The sequence below is a fragment of the Hippocampus bargibanti genome, linkage group LG12, assembly GCF_051943395.1.
Source record: "Hippocampus bargibanti isolate YZ-2025 linkage group LG12, ASM5194339v1, whole genome shotgun sequence".
Lineage (NCBI taxonomy): Eukaryota > Metazoa > Chordata > Actinopteri > Syngnathiformes > Syngnathidae > Hippocampus > Hippocampus bargibanti.
In genome coordinates, this window is record NC_142745.1 from 23,249,833 (window position 1) to 23,269,058 (window position 19,226).

Consider the following 19,226-nt stretch of genomic DNA (forward strand, 5'->3'; position numbering starts at 1 on the left):
TTTTTTTACTGTCACGCAGCAATCGACCAGTATTACCTCCGCGATCGACCGGTAGATCGCGATCGACGTAATGATCACCCCTGCTTTAGACTCTCTTCTTTCATCCCCCCAAAAATAGTTAATTCTTAAATTCCATGGGTCTGGAGTTATAATAATAATAATAATAATAATAATAATAATAATAATAATAATAATAATAATAATAATAATAATAATAATACATTTCATTTCTAAGCACCTTTCAAAACTCTCAAAGTCACTTTACAGTCACAGGATAAGTTTTTTCCGTGGGCAAGCAGCGGCAGCCACACGCGCCGGCGTTCACTCAACCCTGAAGTAACTCAAATAGATAGAAAGCTAGCTAGCTGGCCAATCGTTAGCCAACAGATACCTAGATATATATATATATATACCCTGAAGTAACTCAAATAGATAGAAAGCTAGCTAGCTGGCCAATCGTTAGCCAACAGATATATATATATATATATATATATATATATATATATATATATATAGTCAGCTAGCTAGCGATAGCTCTGAGGTAGCTAACTCGCTAGGTAGGTAATAGCTAGCTACTTAGCTAATACAGTGAGACCTCAACTTACAAACTTAATTGGTTCCCAGACAGAGTGTGTAAGGCGAAAAGTGTGCATCTCAAAAAAAGATTTCCCATAGGAAACCATTAAAATGGGAATAATCCGTTCCCGGGTTTCCATAAAATATACTTTTCAACTAAATAAGCTTTAAAACTACACACAACATACCTTATTCTATGTATAATAAATGTGCCATTGTATTGTAATGAAAGAAATACACTGCATTGTATCATAAAGTCACTTTATTTACATTTGTGATGGTCATTTATGGCTTGATGGAATGGCGTTGGAGGTCGAAGGTCAAAGGGAATTGCTGTTTGGAAAGAGTGGCGCATTACATGAGGACTATAATTAAAGAAATACAGTTTTATTTACCTTTTTGATGGTCGTTGATGGCTTATGGAAGGAGAGTCACCTTCCATAAGGACTGTTGGTAACTTAACCTCTGGTGCTGTTCGGTCGTGTGCTTCCGCCGAAGATCACTCTGCCAGATGTGGTGGGTGTGTATTATGAAAATAGTGCTTATTATAAGGTTTAATTTTCATAAATTTGACGTTTGTAAGACGAAAAGTTTGTAAGATAAGGTGTTTGTAAGTTGAGGTCTCACTGTATATAGTAAATTGCTAACTAGCCAGGTAGCCAGCTAGATAGATAAATACAAAGAGGTGAAGAAAGGAAACGTTTCACACACGCCTGATTAATTTCATAAATCAATAAAATATTTTTGCATTTTTAACCGAAAAAAAAAATATAAAAATATAAAAAATAACACAAAGACTATAAATTTAAAGCATTATTACATTTGAGACTGATTTCTTTGTGATTAATTTTTAATTATACTAAGGTAAATTCTACTTTTATACATGAAAATAATATTTTGAGGTACAGTGATACCTTGGTTTTCGACCATAATCCGTTCCAGAAACGAAACATCATTTTCCATTCTAATAATTGTAAATGTTTTTAATCCATTTCAAATCTAAAAAAATATTTTTTTAAAAGGACTTTTAAACTAGTTTACCGATTGAAGCAGTTGTTCGACGACGATGCCGGACTAGCGTCGCCGTTATCTGAGCTTGAAATGGGGGAAGATGGCGCAAATGGCCTCGTGGAAGGGGAAAAACATTGCAAGTTTTAGTGAAAAATTCATCCTACCTTTCAGTAGTGGAGAAGTTTTCTGAGGCTATTTGGGAGAAGTCATTACAGTGGGGCCTTTGTTTACGAACACCTTTCCTTACGAATTCTTTGGTTTACGAATGTTAAATTTATGAAAATTAAACCTTGGCATATGCACTACTTTTCGGGATACACATGGAGCGCCGCCCCACCATGGCTGGTGGAGTAATCTTCGGCGGAAGAACACGAAGGCACACGACCGAACAGCGCCCCAGCCGGCCTACCTTTCCACAACCCCTTTCACTGAGTGCACACATCGATTGTCTTCATGGATTTTTTACAGATACTTTTGCTGTTATGGGACCGAAAAAGACACCTACACAGTCTCGTGTTCAGCTGAAGAAGACACAAAACAAAATTACAGTCGAGGAGAAGAAGATCATTGAGAAACACGAACGAGGTGTGCGTTTGTCTGATTTAACAGCCCGGTACCACTATGCTAAGTTGCGTGTGTTGCTAAAGGTGTTTCCATGCTGTCAAAGCAACGTTCTGGGGCAATAGAAGAGGTTGAAAAATGTCTGTTAATTTGGATGAACGAAAAGCAGCTAGCCGGTGACAGCATTAATAAAGCAATTATATCCGAGAAAGCACGGCTAATTCACTCTGATATCGTCATGCAGCAACATGGAAGTTCACCGTTTATTGACACAAGGCATCACTCCTCGAAATGGTGAAAGAAGAAGGCTATGTTCCTCAGAAAGTATTTAATGCAGATGAGACCGGCCTTTTTTTGGAAAAAGATGCCTAACGAGACATTCATAACACAGGAAGAGAAGTCTGAACCACATTCCATCAAGCCATCAACGACCATCACAAAGGTCAATAAAACGACTTTATTATAAAGTACAGTTTATTTCTTTAATTACATTCCTAATGGAATGTGACTCCTTTCAAACAACAATTCTCTCTGACCTGCCACTCCATTCCAACAAGCCATCAACGACCATCACAAAGGTAAATAAAACGACTTTATTAAACAGTGCAGTGTATTTCTTCCATTACAATACAATAGCACATTTATTATACATAGAATGAGGTATGTTGTTTGTAGTTTTAAGGCTTATTTAGTTGCAAATTATATTTTATGGAGACCTGGGAACGGATTATTCTCATTTCAATGGTTTTCTATGGGAAATACATTTTTGGGATAAACACTTTTCGCCTTACACACTCTGTCTGGGAACCAATTAAGTGCATAAGTCAAGGTCCCACTGTAAAAAATCACACATTTGCGTTAAATGCAATGGTGACAATGAGCAAATGTGCCGCGGAAGAATTTTGTCAGCAATTGGCAGCTGTCCACAGTAATTTGATGATAACGGCCTCATTCATACACCTTTATGCACATGTATTTCCTTTGAACAATTGTGATGACACATTATTGCTTTGTCTGACATTCCTCTCACTGTTGCTTCATGTGTATTGAAAAATACGCCCACTTCCCTTTTATCATTTGCACTTTGTCACCAGCTATTAGTTATTAAGTAGCAAAAATATAAATTTGACTCAAGTGGACTTAGTCGGCACTGGTTCTTCGGATCCTCTCAGGAAGGTAAGAAGATCGTCACATCTTGAACGTGTGAATTTTAAAATGAAAATAAATGAGAACTCATGTTTTGGATATTCTCTATTTCAAATGCTAACCCGTCAAATGAACACAAATGTTTGCGCAGATTGTTTTTTTTTTTTATTTTTATTTTGAAAGGTCCTATGTGAGCGTGTGCTTGTGTGTGTTTCATTAACAATTATTTCTCTCAATTAGTTTCAGAGGTCCACCAGATTGTCGTATCATCACGATGGCGAAACTCCTTATAGGTAAATATCTATATCAAAACTGCAAGTTCACTAACACATGAAACTATCTGAGCCCTTGATATTTCTCATGTTTGTCATGTTCCTTCTTTCTGATGTTTCCATCACTCGGGACCGCTACATACACGACAAGGCTTTCCTTTTCCCTTTATCTATGACCACGATATCTGGTTGGTTGGCCATTACCATCTTGTCAGTCTTTATCTGGAAGTCCCACATGATCTTTGCTCGGTCGTTCTCTACTACCTTGGGAGGTGTTTCCCATTTTGACCTTGGGTTTTCCAGTCCATACTCCGCACAGATGTTTTGGTAGACTATGCCAGCCACCTGGTTATGGCGCTCCATGTAGGCTCTCCCTCCCAGCATCTTACATGTGTTGGACTGTCTCAGGTGCCTCTTTGCACAACCTACACCTTGGGTCTTGCCTGGTGTGGTATATCCGTGCCTTAATGGCTCTGGTGTTCAGGGCCTGCTCTTGAGCAGCCAGGATGAGTGCCTCTGTGCTGTCCTTTAGGCCAGCCCTCTCTAGCCACTGATAGGACTTCTTGAGATCAGCCACTTCAGTTATGGTTCGGTGGTACATCCCATGTAGGGGCTTTTCCTCCCATGATTGTCCCTCTTCCAGCATCTCATCCTATGTTCCCCATTGTCAGAGATAGATAGATAGATAGATAGATAGATAGATAGATAGATAGATAGATAGATAGATAGATAGATAGATAGATAGATAGATAGATAGATAGATAGATAGATAGATAGATAGATAGATAGATAGATAGATAGATAGGTAACATCCGAGTTACGACCGGGTTCCGTTCTGACAAAACTGTCGTAAGTTAAACGGTCGTAAGTCAAAATCCATTCAAAATGCGACAGGATAGTATTCGATGTGAATCTGTTGTTTTTAAGCAACGTTTTCTATTGAATACTATACTATATGCTGTACTATACTGTACTATACTATACTGTTTAAAGTTCATTTATAAATGTTATAACTTTTAGTGTCGTTTTTATGATTTTATATTTCATAGTATCGATTTTTATGACTGTATAACTGTACTTGTAATGTATACAAAATTCTTTACTGTACACTTCATTTATAAATGTTAGATTTACCCTGCTCTCCCTGCTAACGGCCAGAATAGGTCTTCGCGCATTGCGGTGCCAGGCATAGAATAAAAAAAAAAAGTCTGGTGGGCGTGGTCGTAAGTACGGGTGGTCGTAACTTGCGCCGGTCGTAACTCGGATGTTACCTGGATATAGTCACAAGTTATTTCTTGGCTAATGGTAGTCTCATGTGGACTTGTTTTAAATCACAGCACAATTTTTACAGTCGCAACTGTGGATTGATTCCGACATAGCACTACTGAAGGCCTCGCTGTGATATGTTCGACTTGTCAATGGTTTTCACCGATTAATCTTTCCTTCTTAATTTTGTTTTGGCAGCTCTGAGCGTTCTTCTAACTCTGCACATGGGTAAGCAATTTGCATTGTTGAATGGGTTCACTATATAAGTCAAGAGTGAACTTATTGACTTGTGGAACCAATTTTCAAGGAAAATATAACCTCTCCGTCCTTTCTTCTGTTGTCCCTCAGCTGCTAGCAATAAGTTGGTGTGTCACATGACCAACTGGGCCCAGTATCGTCTCGGCGAGGGCAAGTTCACCCCGGAGAACATTGACCCTTTCCTGTGCACTCACGTCATCTACACGCTGGCCACCATCAACAGTTTCAACCAAATCGCCACCATTGAGTGGAATGATGTGCAGCACTACAGCGCACTCAACAACCTCAAGAATATGTAAGCTCCAACATTATGGTATTATCTCGATACAGGTAACATCCGAGTTACGACCGAGTTCCGTTCTGACCAAGCGGTCCTCAGTCAAAATGGTCGTAAGTCAAAATCCATTCAAAATGTTGAATAGAGACTTGGAGGATAAATGACTCCCAAATCTCCCCTCTGGTGCATCACGCGGTTGATTGCTGTGCGAGAGTGAGATGCTGACTGGCCAAAATTGTCGTACACGTTGCCGGCCTGCTAGCGTGTTGCGGTGCCAGGTGTAGAATTAAAATGTTAAAAATGGGGTCTGGAGGTCACGGTCGTAAGTACGGGGTGGTCGTAAGTACGGGGTGGTCGTAAGTCGAGCTGGTCGTAAGTCGGACGTCACCTTTATTGATTTATATAGTGCTTAAACAACAGCTGAAGCTGGAACAAAGCGCTAACATGGACAAAATGGAAAAGCTGCCCCCTCGTGGAAGGCAAAAACATTTCCAGAGGTCTGACCAGCACTGCCCGCAAGAAAAACAAAAGCCAAACAAATTTGTGAATGCCGCTCCACGTCATACTTTTCAATTCCTGAATAAATTTGGAAATGGCAGTGAATTAGTTAATAGCTGTTTTTTTCTTCATTCTGTCAAAAGAGAAAGTTGTTAAATTATCGTTCTTCACCTGAGTCCCGGGACACAATAATCTCGTTAAAAAAATAAGTTAATTCCTAAATTAGATGGGTCTGGAGTTATATGACCTTGAATTGGGGGCGGCTGTACAAAATACAATACATAAGTCCAGGTATCATCCGACTTACGACCGAACGATCATCAATCAAAATGGTTGTAAGTCGAAATCCATTCAAAATGTTGAATAGACTCACAGGCTAAATGAATCGCAAACTCCCCCCTCTAGTGCCATCACGCGGTCGATTGGTGTGCAAGATGCTGGCTGGCCAAAATTGTCGTACACGTTGCCGGCCTGCAAGGATTATTATTTAAAAATAATAATAATCCTTTTTTTTCTAAGCGCCTTTCAAAACTCTCATGGTCACTTTACAGTCACAGGATAAGTCTTTCTGTGGGTGAGCAGCGGCAGCCACTTGCGCCATCGTTCACTCAACCCGGAAGTAACTCAAACAGACTGAAAGCTTGCTAGACAGCCATATAGCTAGACAGCTAAAAGCTTAATAGTAGGCAAGATAGTTTCCAGACGTTACAAAAACGCGTCAAGGTTCTCTTGAGTATTTGAAATAAAGCTTCACATGACCTTTGAAGAAGAAAAATCATTCCAAAATAGCGCATTTAGCATGTATTGATTGAGGATAAGTAAAAAAAAGCTAGCTGGGTAACAGATAACTAAAAAATAGGGTCTGGAGGTCATGGTCGTAAGTACGGGTGGTCATAAGTCGAGCTGGTCATAAGTCGGATGTTACCTGTATATGTATTTATAATTTAAAAAAACAATTATAGTTGTTACAAGACATTATAAATCATACTGATTACCTATGTCGTATTATGTTGTTTTTTTACAATTGTAGTATGTGCTCTGAGTAGGCCATTCATTTTGATTCCTGAAAATTCTGACTTCATATTGATTATCATTATGATGATGATATTTTAGTAATCCGGACCTGAAGACTCTGCTGTCAGTTGGAGGCAACGTCAATGGAATAAGCCCGTAAGTGCCGTTCCCCAAATCCGGCATTCCCTTTACTATTCAAGCAATATTATCGTATTTTCCGTTGTATAAGGCACACCCAAAAGCCTTGATTTTCTTCAAAAGATGAACCTGCGCCTTATACGTTGGTAGGTGCGCCTTATATGTGGAGTAATGTTGAGACCTGTGGTGTGCTTTACATTTGGAAAACTATTATATATTAATACATTATATTATATTTGGAAAACGGTGCGCATTACACTCCGGTGCGCCTTATGCACTGGTTAATACAGTGTTTCTATATTGTATTTGGAAAACATTTTTCATTGATTTTAGATGTGCCTTATAGTCTGGTGCACTTTATGTCTGGAAAAGGTTTCGTAATACACCATTTATTGGGGGTGTGCCCTATACTCCGGTGCACTTTATACACCGGATAATACGGTATTTCTATATTATATTTGGAAAACCTTTTCCATTCATTGAAATTTTCCCCGTTGTGGGGCGATTAATGGCTTTCTGATTCTGAAGATGCGCCTTATAGTCTCGTCCGCCTTATATGTGGAAAATGTTTGAAAATACACCATTCATTGGGGTTTTCCTTATACCCCGGTGCGCCTCATACACCGGATAATACGGTATTTCTATATTATATATGGAAAACATTGTTTCATTCATTGAAGGTCTACCTTATAGTCTGGTGCACTTTGTACATGGAAAAGTTTTGAAAATACACCATTCATTTGGGATGCGCCTCATTCTCTGGTGCGCCTTATATGCGGGAAAATACATTACGTGCACCATTGTCATTGTTGTGACTTGATGTTCCACCAGATTCATTGCCATGGTTGCCAGGCCAGAGACGCGTGCCATCTTCATTAAGTCGGCCATCAGCTTCCTGCGAACTCATAACTTTGATGGCTTGAACTTGGCTTGGGAATTTCCGGCACACAACGGAAGCCCGCTGCAGGATAAGCAAAGGTTCACTTTGCTGGCTAAGGTGAGCATACGTCAGAATCACCATCAGAATCATCTTTATTGGCCAATTATGTAGAAGACACAAGTATCATCAGAATTAAGGATGGAAGTGAATACAGCAGTACTACTCGGTCCTTGTAAAATGAAAATTTCTGGCTGCCAATTACAAAGTGAACGCAAATCCATTCTCTAATCTTGCCAAAAATGTGAGCAAACCTGCACCAAAACCATCATGTTATGGTAAAATCGGGTATTAAAAATGCACTCTTGTTCATAATTAATGTATGTAATTATTTTACATAATAATAATAATAATCTCCTGCAACCTCCGCGACCCTAATGAGGAATAAGCGGTACGGAAAATGAGATGAGATAATAACAATAATAATAATAATAATAATAATCATAATAATAATAATAATTATTATTATTATTATGATTATTACTATTATTATATCATTATAATATATAATAATAATAATAATAATAATAATAATAATAATTATTATTATTATTATAAATTTCATTTCTTATCGCCTTTCAAAAGCTTGCTAGCTCTCTGCAGGATTAGCTATGTAGCTATCTAACATATAGCTAACTATTAGCTATCTAACAGTTAGCTAGCTAGCTAGCTTTCTATCTATTTGAGTTACTTCCTGGTTGAGTGAACGCTGGTGGGTTCACTGGCAGACGTTCAAAAAAGTGTTTTTTTGTCATTTTCATTTGAATTCCAGGACCCACAAAATAATTTTGGGACAACATAAACATTTAATGCAGTGTAAGACATCTTAGACTCTCTTCTTTCATCAGAAACAAATAGTTAATTCCTAAATTATATGGGTCTGGAGTTATCTGAGATTCAAATGGGGGCGGCTGGCCAAAATACAATACAATCCATACATTTTTAAAATAGGATCTGGAGGTCGTGGTCGTAAGTATGGGTGGTCATAAGTCAAGCTGGTCGTAAGTCGAATGTTACCTGTATTGATTTATATAGCGCTTTAACAACAGCAGAAGCTGGCACAAAGCACTAACATGGAAAGAAGGCAAATGCTGCCCCCTTGTGGAAGTAAACAAAAAATCCATAGGTCAGACTAGTGCTTGATCGGCACCCCCGCAAGAAAAACAGAAACCCCAAAAAATTGGGGAATGACGCTCCGCGCCACACTTTTCAATTCCGGAATAAATTCGAAGACATTTAATTTCTAAGTGCCTTTGAAAACTCTCAAAGACACTTGACAGTCACGGGATTTATTTGTGCGAGTGAGAGGAGGCAGCCATTCGTGCCGGCGTTCACGCACTTGTCTTCTTTTTTAGTTAATGTCCAATGTTTGTCTGTCTAAGCTCTCAGTCGTATAGACCAGTTGTAGTACTGGTAGTAAACCGTATCAAAATAAATGACGCGGGCGATTTGATTTGTCCTTGGCGTTTCATCTCCAGGAATTGGCTGCGGCTTTTGAAGAAGATGCCCGAAACTCAAGAAAGACTCCACTCCTGCTGTCCGCTAACGTTGCTTCAATCCGCGCTACAGTGGAAAGAGCTTATGAGGCCAACCAGATTCCGCTGTAAGTTGACCGAACCGGATATTTTTCATTATGATCATGAAATTAATTCATGAAACAGAGTCATATGAAGAAGCAAGGCACACGAAATGATCACACTATATGCTGTCCACTGTAGTAAATGATGTCCCTGAAAGGGGAAATTTTCTGGTACTACATTAACTCATTGACTGGCAAAAATGTGTCCAGTCCAGTGCCAGGTTTTTTAATAATAATAATAAGCGGGGGGAGTGACTTGCCTGTCAGATCTGACAGGTAGGTCACGCCCTCATAGCAACACCAGCTGAAAATGGCGCGTCACAACAACATCCGTGACACTCTGACGAAGGCGGAAGTAGACGCCGAAACATGTCAGGTATTTGAACACCTACACTGTCTGTAAGTAAAGAATCTCCTTTAAATTAAAATAAAAATAATAATCTTCTTCTTTTCCTTTCGGCTTTTCCCTTGACGGGGTCGCCAGAGCGAATCAGTGTCCTCCATCTTTAGAGGTTTGATCATTAATAATAATAATAATAATAATAATAATAATAATAATAATAATAATAATAATAATAATCATCATCATCATCATCATCATCATCATAATACTAATACTAATACTAATACTAATACTAATACTAATACTACTAATAATAATACATTTGATTTCTAAGCGCCTTTCAAAACTCTCAAGATCACTTTACAGTCACAGGACAAGTTCTTCTGTGGGTGAGCAGCGGCAGCCACACGCGAAAGCGTTCAATCAACCCCGAAGTAACTCAAATAGATAGAAAGCTAGTGAGCTAGCTAATACATAGCTAGTACAATAGATAGCTAACTAGATAATTAATTCTTTAGATAGCGAGCTAGATAACTAGCAATAACTCAGACAGATAGAAAGCTAGCTAGCTTGCTAATAGCTAGTTAATACATAGCTAGCTAGATAGCTAGCTAATAGATAGCGAGCTCGATAGATAGCCACCTAGGTAGCTCTATAGCTAATAGCTCAATATCTAGCCACCTAGATAGCCCTATAGCTAATAGCTAGATAGCTAGTTAGTTAGTTAGCTAATACACTGAATGTCACTATTAAATACAGATAGAAAGCTAGCTAGCCAGCTCATAGATAGCTAATAGATAGCCAACAGATAGCTAGCTAGATAGCTACTCAGCTATTATATTGCGTTTTAACAACAGCAGAAGCTGGAAATAAGCACTAACATGGACAAAAGGGAAATGCTGTCCCTTTGTGGAAGTGGAAACATTTTCAGAGGTCTGGCCAGCGCTTTACTGGCACACAAGCAAAAAAAAAGTTATTTCCTAAATGATATGAAATGAGTTGATACTTTAACTGTTGAATAAAGTTAAAAGCTGAAGGGTTTTTGTCATTGTCACTGAAATTCCAGGACCCACAGAATATTGAGTTTTAGGACTACCTAAACATTCAATTTGGCATAAGAAACTTAGCTTAGACGCTTCTTTCATCAGAAACAGAGAGTTAATTCCTAAATGAGATGGGTCTGGAGTTATATGAGCTTGAAATGAGGGTGGCTGTCCAAAACATTCATATTGGTATATGCAGCGCTTTAACAACAGCTGAAGCTGTACAACAGCACTAACATGGAAGCAAAGGGAAATACTGCCCCCTTGTGGGAGTGAAAACATTGCCAGAGGTCTGGCCAGCGCTTTATTGGCACCCAAGCAAGAAAAAAACAAAACCCGAACAAATTCGGGAATGGCTCTCTATGTCGTATTTTCAATTCTCCAATAAATTTGTGAATGGCAGTGAATGAGTGAAAAGAAAGTGCAAGAAAAGTGTTTGTGAAACCCACAGATATTTTGACTTCCTCAACCTCATGACGTATGACTTCCATGGACACTGGGAGGCAACAACCGGACACAACAGTCCTCTCTACCGAAGTTCTGTGGACTCAGGATCACACACTCATCATAATATTGTAAGAAACACACGCAACTCTTTCACGCTCGTTCTGTCTTCGCCACAAGTTTGATCCACCATGTCTATGTAGCGTTTAACATGGATAGCTATCATATACAGGAAATGAAGCAGTGACAAAGATAGTAGAAAGCACCAGGCAGTGAAGCCAAGATCATGAAAGGACAACCGACACATTTTTTCTTCTACTTCTTTTCCCGTCAGGGGTCGCCACAGCGAATCAGTCCTCCATCTTTAGAGGTTTGATTCGCATGTTTGTTTTGGCTAAGCTTTTACATCGGATGCCCTTCCTGACACAACTCTCTGTATTTATCCAGGGTTGGGAGTGACACAATAAGACACTGGCTTGTGTACCCTTGTGGCTACAGAACAAGCAATTCGATGAGCTTAATAAAGATGAAGATGCTCGATAAAAAGGCAATGACAGCAAGGATAATAGTCGGCAATAACAAAGGGGGAAAATCAGTGCGTTTTGGCAATGAATTACACGATTGAAATTATAACGCAGCATTTTTTTAATCAGTCTTTTTTTAATCAGTCTTTTTCATCAGTCAATTTCAACTACAGTGTTAATTAAGCCCCCGCAAAAGAGCTTCCAAATTACACTGACTCTGTATGCTGAGGGCAGATGACACATTCTACCATAAAATGAAATGAGAGAAGCGCTTTAGAATGTGCACAAAGCAACCTGATTGTGCACTTTTGTGCTATACCAATTCCATATGTGCAGAAGTAGTATTAAAACATTTTGACGGTTGCAGCCCTGCATTTAACGACACAATAACTAACTAACTGTCCTAACTGACATCAGAAAACGTTTTATAGCATTTAAAATACCAAAAACACGCAGGGGTGATATTTTTAGTCAAATGCAAAACACCAATAAAAATGACTTAAAGTGTCCCAAAAGTCAAAGTCAAAAGTCAAAGTCAAGTCAAAGTCAGCTTCATTGTCAAATATGCTAATATGTATGACATACAGCACAGATGAAAAAAACTGCCACAAAATGAGTTCGGAACTGGGTAGATTCAGAAAGTCCCGCCCATCTTGTTTGTGACATCACGCCAGGATACTCCTTCACAAACCGCCTTGCTCCAGAATCAAAACAATGGCTTCAGCGAGATCAGATTGGGAGAAGATGCTTTCTTGTTACTCATCCAGTGATGAATATGATTCAAATAGTTCTGAAGAGGAAAGCATAAATGTTTGCCATCGATCACAGAAGTCCTTCCGTATCAATTCGAGCAATCCAGAATCCAATGTAGCGCCCATAAAATGCACAAGATGGCGCATGAGCCCAGTTGGAAATGGGCTGGGAATGTGTGTCAACTAACACCTTCTTTATGCATGTTACCGCAATTGGCTGCAACACACAGCGATTCACCATCGTGTTATTTATGTCGTTTTCCTTTTGATTTCCCCATCAACACAGTGTTTTCAGATGAAAAAAAGTACCCAAAATGCATTGTGTTTCGCTTTCTCGGTCAGGGGCGTTCCCTCCGTGATGTCACTTGGGGCAGTGGTCCCCAACCTTTCTTGCGCCACGGTTTAATGTCAGACAATATTTTCACGGAGCGGCAGATAAATACAACCAAATAAGATGTTTGTTTTTTACTCATTTTGCTAGCTTATGGTGGGCTAATTTTAGCGGTATGTATCACGTGACCTAGACAAGCGTTTTGACATGCGTCAAGAGTAAGTCATAGACGCATGTAATCTGGTAATGTTTCATTTTTCATTTTATGTAAATTATTTATTTTTTCTGCGCGGCCCTGTACCAAATGACCCACGGACCGGTCCGCGGCCCGGGGGTTGGTTTGGGTTGACTTAGGGCAGGGGTGTCGAAGTCATTTTTGCCGCGGGCCACATTATAGCTAGGTTTCCTCTCGAGGGCCGTTATGAATTTGGTGAACCCATTACAATGTTTAAATCCCTTCAAATATTATATATAGAGCACACATGAAATTAATGAATAACTCGTTTTCAAATCTGAAGTCAAGAATAATGACTTTTATTGTGGTTGACATCCAAAAATATCAAATTTTGGCTCAGATTTTAGCAATCATCATGGAATTTAACAAGTTTGATTTGCTTTCGCGGGCTGAAAAAAAAAATGTGGCGGGCCGGATTTGGCCCGCGGGCCTTGACTTTGACACCTGTGACTTAGGGGATCGCCATCAACTCGATCAAGACTTCCTGAATATTCAGAGCGAGTCTTAAAACGTACAATATAGCGATATGCGGTGGAATCTTTGTAAAATGCGCTCAGTAAAAGTCATTTGAAGTGATTTTTAAAAATCATGGACGCAACTTATAGGTGTCGGTTGTCCTTTAAGACCCAGGTTTCAGACTGTTGACTTCTGATAAGGCCCATATTTATAGGCAATTGATTCAAAGTTGGGACTATGGTCCAATCAAAACAGTCTTCTTCTTCCTTTCCTTTGGGCTTTTCCCTTCAGGGGTTGCACAGCGAATCAGGGTCCTCCATCTAACCCGGTTTTGTGCTTCCTCTTCTCTCACACCAGGTACTTTCATGTACTCTTTCACAACCTCCGCTTTGGTCTTTCTCACGGTCTCCTGCCTGGCAGTTCAAGGCTCAGCCTCCTTCTCCCGTTATAGTCACTCTCTCTCCTCTGGATATGTCCAAACCATCTCAGTCTGACTTTGTCTCCAAAGCCTCTAATATGAGTTGTCTTTCTGATCCACTCATTCCTGATCCTATCCAATCTGGTCACTCCCAAACAAAATCTCAACATCTTGATCTTTGCTACCTCCGGCTCTGCTTCCCATCTCTGAAAACGTTCACTCAAAGTCCATATGGATTTCCAAATTGTAGAACTCCTCAGTGTTCTATTGGCTGGATATGGGAGCCCCAGCAGAGAAGCTCCTCCTGGGCTTCCCTTCGTATGGAAGAACCTACCGCCTGAACAGTGGAGCCAATGGCCTGGGAGCACCAACGAATGGACCTGCTGACGCTGGGAGTTACACTAACACGGCTGGTTTCTGGGCTTACTATGAGGTCAGATATTTTAAATCCCCAAAATAGGAACTTTGTTTCAGGTAAGGATATAGGCCAATTGAACAAGGAGCTGATCTCGGATTTCTTTTGTCTCAGGTCTGTAACTTCATTTCCGGGGCTTCTGTTGAATGGATTGATGAACAGAGCGTTCCATATGCCACCTTTGGCAATGCTTGGGTTGGTTATGATGACCAGCGCAGCTTTTCATCCAAGGTAACAAATCACCATCATTCTCCAGCATCCGTTTTCTGGAAAGCCTTTCACAATGAGGGTCCTCGTCAAATGGACTAAGACAAGGGCGTCCAATTCATTTTTCATTCCCGTTACGATTTCCTCTGGAGGGCTGTCATGAATTTGGAGAAACCATTCAAATGTTTCCTCTCCTCCACATATTACATATAAAGGACACACAATATAATAATAATAATAATAATAATAATAATAATAATAATAATAATAATAATAATAATAATAATAATAATAATAATAACAATAAGTTTTATTCTGGGTGAGCAGTGGCAGCCACACGCGCCAGCGTTCACTCAACCAGGAAGTAACTCAAATAGATATAAGGCTAGCTAGCTAATACATAGATAATAGATAGTTAGCCAGATAGCTATCTAGATAGCCGGCCAGTTAATAGCTAGCTAGCTAGATAACCAGCCAACTAGCCAGTTAGCTAATAAATAGCAAATAGCTAGCCAGCTAACTAGCACATGTTAGGGCCATCATTAATGAAGCAGGAATCAAAAGTAAGAACAAAAAACAAAAAGAATATTTAATATTTGGGGCGGCACAAAATGGAGCTTGTGCAGATGGTCGAGGCGCGAGGGGAGAAGAGAGAGAGAGAGCTGTTTGGGAGATATTTCGTAAAGACGGACAGAATATGACATCATGACAGGAAATCAGAGAAAATAAAAGATCTAAAGATGGACAGAATGTGACATAATTACAGGAAGTCTGAGAAAATAAAACAATGTAAAGACAGACAGAATGGCTGCCGCTGCTCACCCGCACACAAAAAAAATCCAGACTGTAAAGTGTCCTTGAGAGTTTTGAAAGGCTCTTAGAAATTAAATGTATTATTATTGTAGAATGTGACATCGTGACAGGAAGTCCGAGAAAATAAAACGATGTAAAGAAAGACAGAATGTGACACTTCGGCGTCACCGGTGCGCACCGCGGCTTTGATGTCTTTCAAGCCCTTGATCTCGTTGATGTGTGTCTCAGCCTGCCGCATGTCCCATGCTTGAAAATGGTATGAAAGTAGCGGGACAGAGAGAATCAGAATCATCTCAGACTCATCTCGGACTCATACAGACTCAAGGAGACTTGCAAAGACCAGCACGGGCACGCCCGGCTCTTGCCGGACATCGGAAGGGCATCACAGCACGACGAAACGCCCTGCTCGACTCCACGCCACGATCAAGCTCTGGGATACATCACATCTGCGTGTCACTTGCCTGGGAGATCTGACAACGAACCCACTTACAAATTAAAGAGAATCATCAAACTCTTTAACATCGTGACAGGAAGTCCGAGAAAATAAAACTTAGGTAAAGACGGACAGAATGTGACATCATGACAGGAAGTCCGAGAAAATAAAACGATGTGTAAGGAAATAGAAAATATGTTTAAAATGTTTTTGTATAGCAAATTGCCTTAACACTACAGTAGTTTTAAAATCTGAAGTCAATAATAATGACTGTTATGGTTTATAGATACAGTATATATCTTTATGTATATACAGTAAAGTCTCGTTATATCGATATTCAAGGGAGTCCGAAAAAATATCGATATAACCGGGACTATCGATATATCCGACCCTGTTTGCATGTAATTTCCTCCGTGCGTGCATAGAAATAATATTGATATAACCGGGACTATCGATATATCCGATATCGATATAACGAGACTTTACTGTATTATAGATCCAGTATATATCCGGCTTCACAGTGCAAGGTCGTGAGTTCAAGACCTGGTCCGGCCTCCCTTTGTGGAGTTTGCATGTTCTCCTTGGGCCTGCGTGGGTTTTCTTCAGGTCTTCCGAAACACTCTAAATTGTCCCTTGGTGTGAGTGTGTGACTGAGTGACCGTTGTTTTTCTCTGCGTGCCCTGCGGTTGGCTGGCAACAAATTCAGGGTGTCCCCTGCCCGATAGGCTCCAGCACCCCCAGCGACCCTAATGAGAATCTGGAAAATGGAAGCATTGCTTTTAGCTCTAAAACATTCTCAGACATGAATTTCCTATTTTAGGTTGAGTGGATGACAGCCAGGAACATGGGAGGTGCCCATGTGTGGACACTTGACATGGATGACTTTGTTGGATCCTTCTGTTCAGCTGGCTCATACCCACTCATCAACCACCTCAGGATGTCAATGGGTGAATATTGTTTCTATATGAGTGTTTGTCAGAGATATTCGGTTGGACACTGTGAACAAAGGCTCGAACACAGGAAGATTGTCTTTTACGACCTGCAGGGGACGTAGTCATTCATGACAGACGCCCGAATTTTGCAGCCCTCTGCTAAGCTATTTATTGAGAGTACATGCAAATTTAAATGATACATTAGTAAAACATAGTTTTCTTGATTAGAATACCACGCCACTGGACATTCTAGGCACTAACAGCTGTAAGCAATAAGACATAGATATTTTAATTGGTTGTCTTTTCCATAAACTGATTTGTAACCTGGCTAATGAGCTCTTCCTACAAGGGAGTTTCTAGTCCTAAATTACTCCTGTGACAAAGGAGCTTCCCAAGTCCTAAATTCTGTCCATGGCCAGATCTCCTAGATGAAGATGACAGGTCAACAGGCTGTGTCTGTTTAATTCAGATTGACCCCAGGCCATCTGCGCCTTTACCGTGGGCCTATTGTTCGGTTGGCCAGCCATGGGTCTTTTAAATATGATAACTTCTTATTCTGTCTAATCTCCATCAGTGTTCCAGAGTCAAGGTGTCAACTTGTGCTGTTTTAATAAAATGTCGTTATTGACCAGGAAATGTCTATTTATGACTCTGCAGGCTTCCCCCCGAAGCCAACCACCACCCCAGCTCCAACAACCACCAGGGATCCCATCGCGAGTTTCTGTCATGGCCGCCCCGACGGCCTGTACGCCAACCCCATTGATAGCAGCACCTACTTCCAGTGTTTCAGAGGAAACACCTACCTGCACCGCTGCCAGCCTGGTCTCATTTACGTGGACGCCTGCAAGTGCTGCAATTGGCCTTGATGAAGAAGCATGGCTGATATCAAAATATTTGCGAGAAAGTTTGCAATATTAAGTAAACATCTTCAAACAAAACAGTCGCCAAATGTGTCATTGACTCTTTCAAAGGACTTTTTCAATATCTCAATAATTTTATGGCTGTGTAATTTTATTTGCGTTGTTATTGAGATAAACACTCCAAAAGGAATATTAGTTGATTTTAATGATTGTAAAATTCCACGTTTCACCTCTCAGATGGTGTCGGTCTCACATTCAGCTCGGGTGTGTGTGTGTGCATGTGTTTGTGCATGTGTGTGTTTGTGCGTGTGTGCACGTTCTCGTTTTTGCACCTCGGTGGGGACATCAACCTGACTGCACGCAGCCCGGTGGGAACTCGTGTACCCGTGGGGACCTATAATGAGGTCTCCATGGGAAAATTGCTCTGAGAGACTGCAAAGTGAGGTCCCCACGGGCAAATTGCTCCGTGATACTTCAAACCATGTTTTAAAGACGTTTCATGACATTTCCTAAAGTGTCCCCACGGGGGGCATTCCAGACCAAAAAACTGTGTGAGTGTATGCGACCCTACTGTGGCAGACTGGTGTACGCCAGGTATGTGTCCTCGCACCAGTCCTGTTAAAAATCTTCCTCTTGTGTGTGACACTGTTGCTCCATGAGAGGATCGAGAAGAACAATGGGGTTACCATAGATTTCCGGCTTGATGGAAATCTATTCAACATCAGGAGGCTCCAGGCAGTCACGAAAGTAAGATCAGAGCAAGTCATCGAACTCCAATTTGCAGATAACTGTGCAGTTGTGGCCCACACACCAGAAGCACAACAAGCTAGTCTCTCAGCTGCTGCAGATGCCTATGGTAGACTGGGCCTCTCTGTCAATGTGGAAAAGACTGCGGTAATCTGTCGGTGGGCATCGATTCCTCCAGTTCAGCCACCAACATTCACCATCTCCAATAAGCCACTAGCAATAGTGGACTCTTTCAAATACCTGGGCAGCTTTCTCTCTGATGACTGCAGCATCGACAGAGAGATACAAAACCGGATCAAACAGGCATCAGCATCTTTTGGCAGACTTAGGAGGAGAGTCTTTCAAAACAAAGATCTCAAACTCCACACCAAGGCAGCAGTTTATCGGGCTGTTGTTGTGTCAAACCTCCTCGACAGCTGCGAAGCATGGACCCTGTACAGTCGCCACCTCAGGGTGCTTGAGGCCTTCCACATCAAGTGCCTACAATGCATCATCGGGCTATCCTGGAGAGACAGAGTCCTCCACACTGAAATACTCTGCAAAACCAACTGCACCAGTGTGGAAGCTGCAGTCACCCAGCACCAACTTCGCTGGCTAGGCCATGTGATCAGGATGCCAGAAGAGCGCTTGCCACGTAAGATGCTTTATGGCCAGCTCCATCTCGGCCGTCGCCTGGCAGGAGGCCCCAAAAAATGCTATAAAGACCAGGTGAAGACTGCCATGAAAAAATGCGGCCTGAA

At 40.7% G+C, this 19,226-nt stretch overlaps 1 protein-coding gene across 1 annotated transcript; it reads left to right on the plus strand.

The window, feature by feature from the left end:
• The first annotated feature begins 3,301 nt into the window (after nucleotides 1-3,301).
• Nucleotides 3,302-17,822, plus strand: chia.1 (chitinase, acidic.1). The gene is made up of 12 exons (XM_089010166.1): nucleotides 3,302-3,324; nucleotides 3,535-3,587; nucleotides 5,031-5,060; nucleotides 5,181-5,385; nucleotides 6,979-7,035; nucleotides 7,849-8,014; nucleotides 9,433-9,557; nucleotides 11,371-11,494; nucleotides 14,330-14,512; nucleotides 14,609-14,725; nucleotides 16,768-16,894; nucleotides 17,537-17,822. The coding sequence occupies exons 2-12, from the start codon at nucleotides 3,569-3,571 to the stop codon at nucleotides 17,743-17,745; spliced, it is 1,362 nt and encodes a 453-aa protein (XP_088866292.1). The 5' UTR covers nucleotides 3,302-3,324; nucleotides 3,535-3,568; the 3' UTR covers nucleotides 17,746-17,822.
• Nucleotides 17,823-19,226: the final 1,404 nt, after the last annotated feature.

Excerpts from the sequence above, each read along its gene's own strand:
- chia.1 (XM_089010166.1), top strand. Across the intron at positions 8,015-9,432 it reads GGTTCACTTTGCTGGCTAAG|GAATTGGCTGCGGCTTTTGA; the intron begins GTGAGCATACGT and ends TTTCATCTCCAG. Across the intron at positions 14,513-14,608 it reads GTTTCTGGGCTTACTATGAG|GTCTGTAACTTCATTTCCGG; the intron begins GTCAGATATTTT and ends CTTTTGTCTCAG.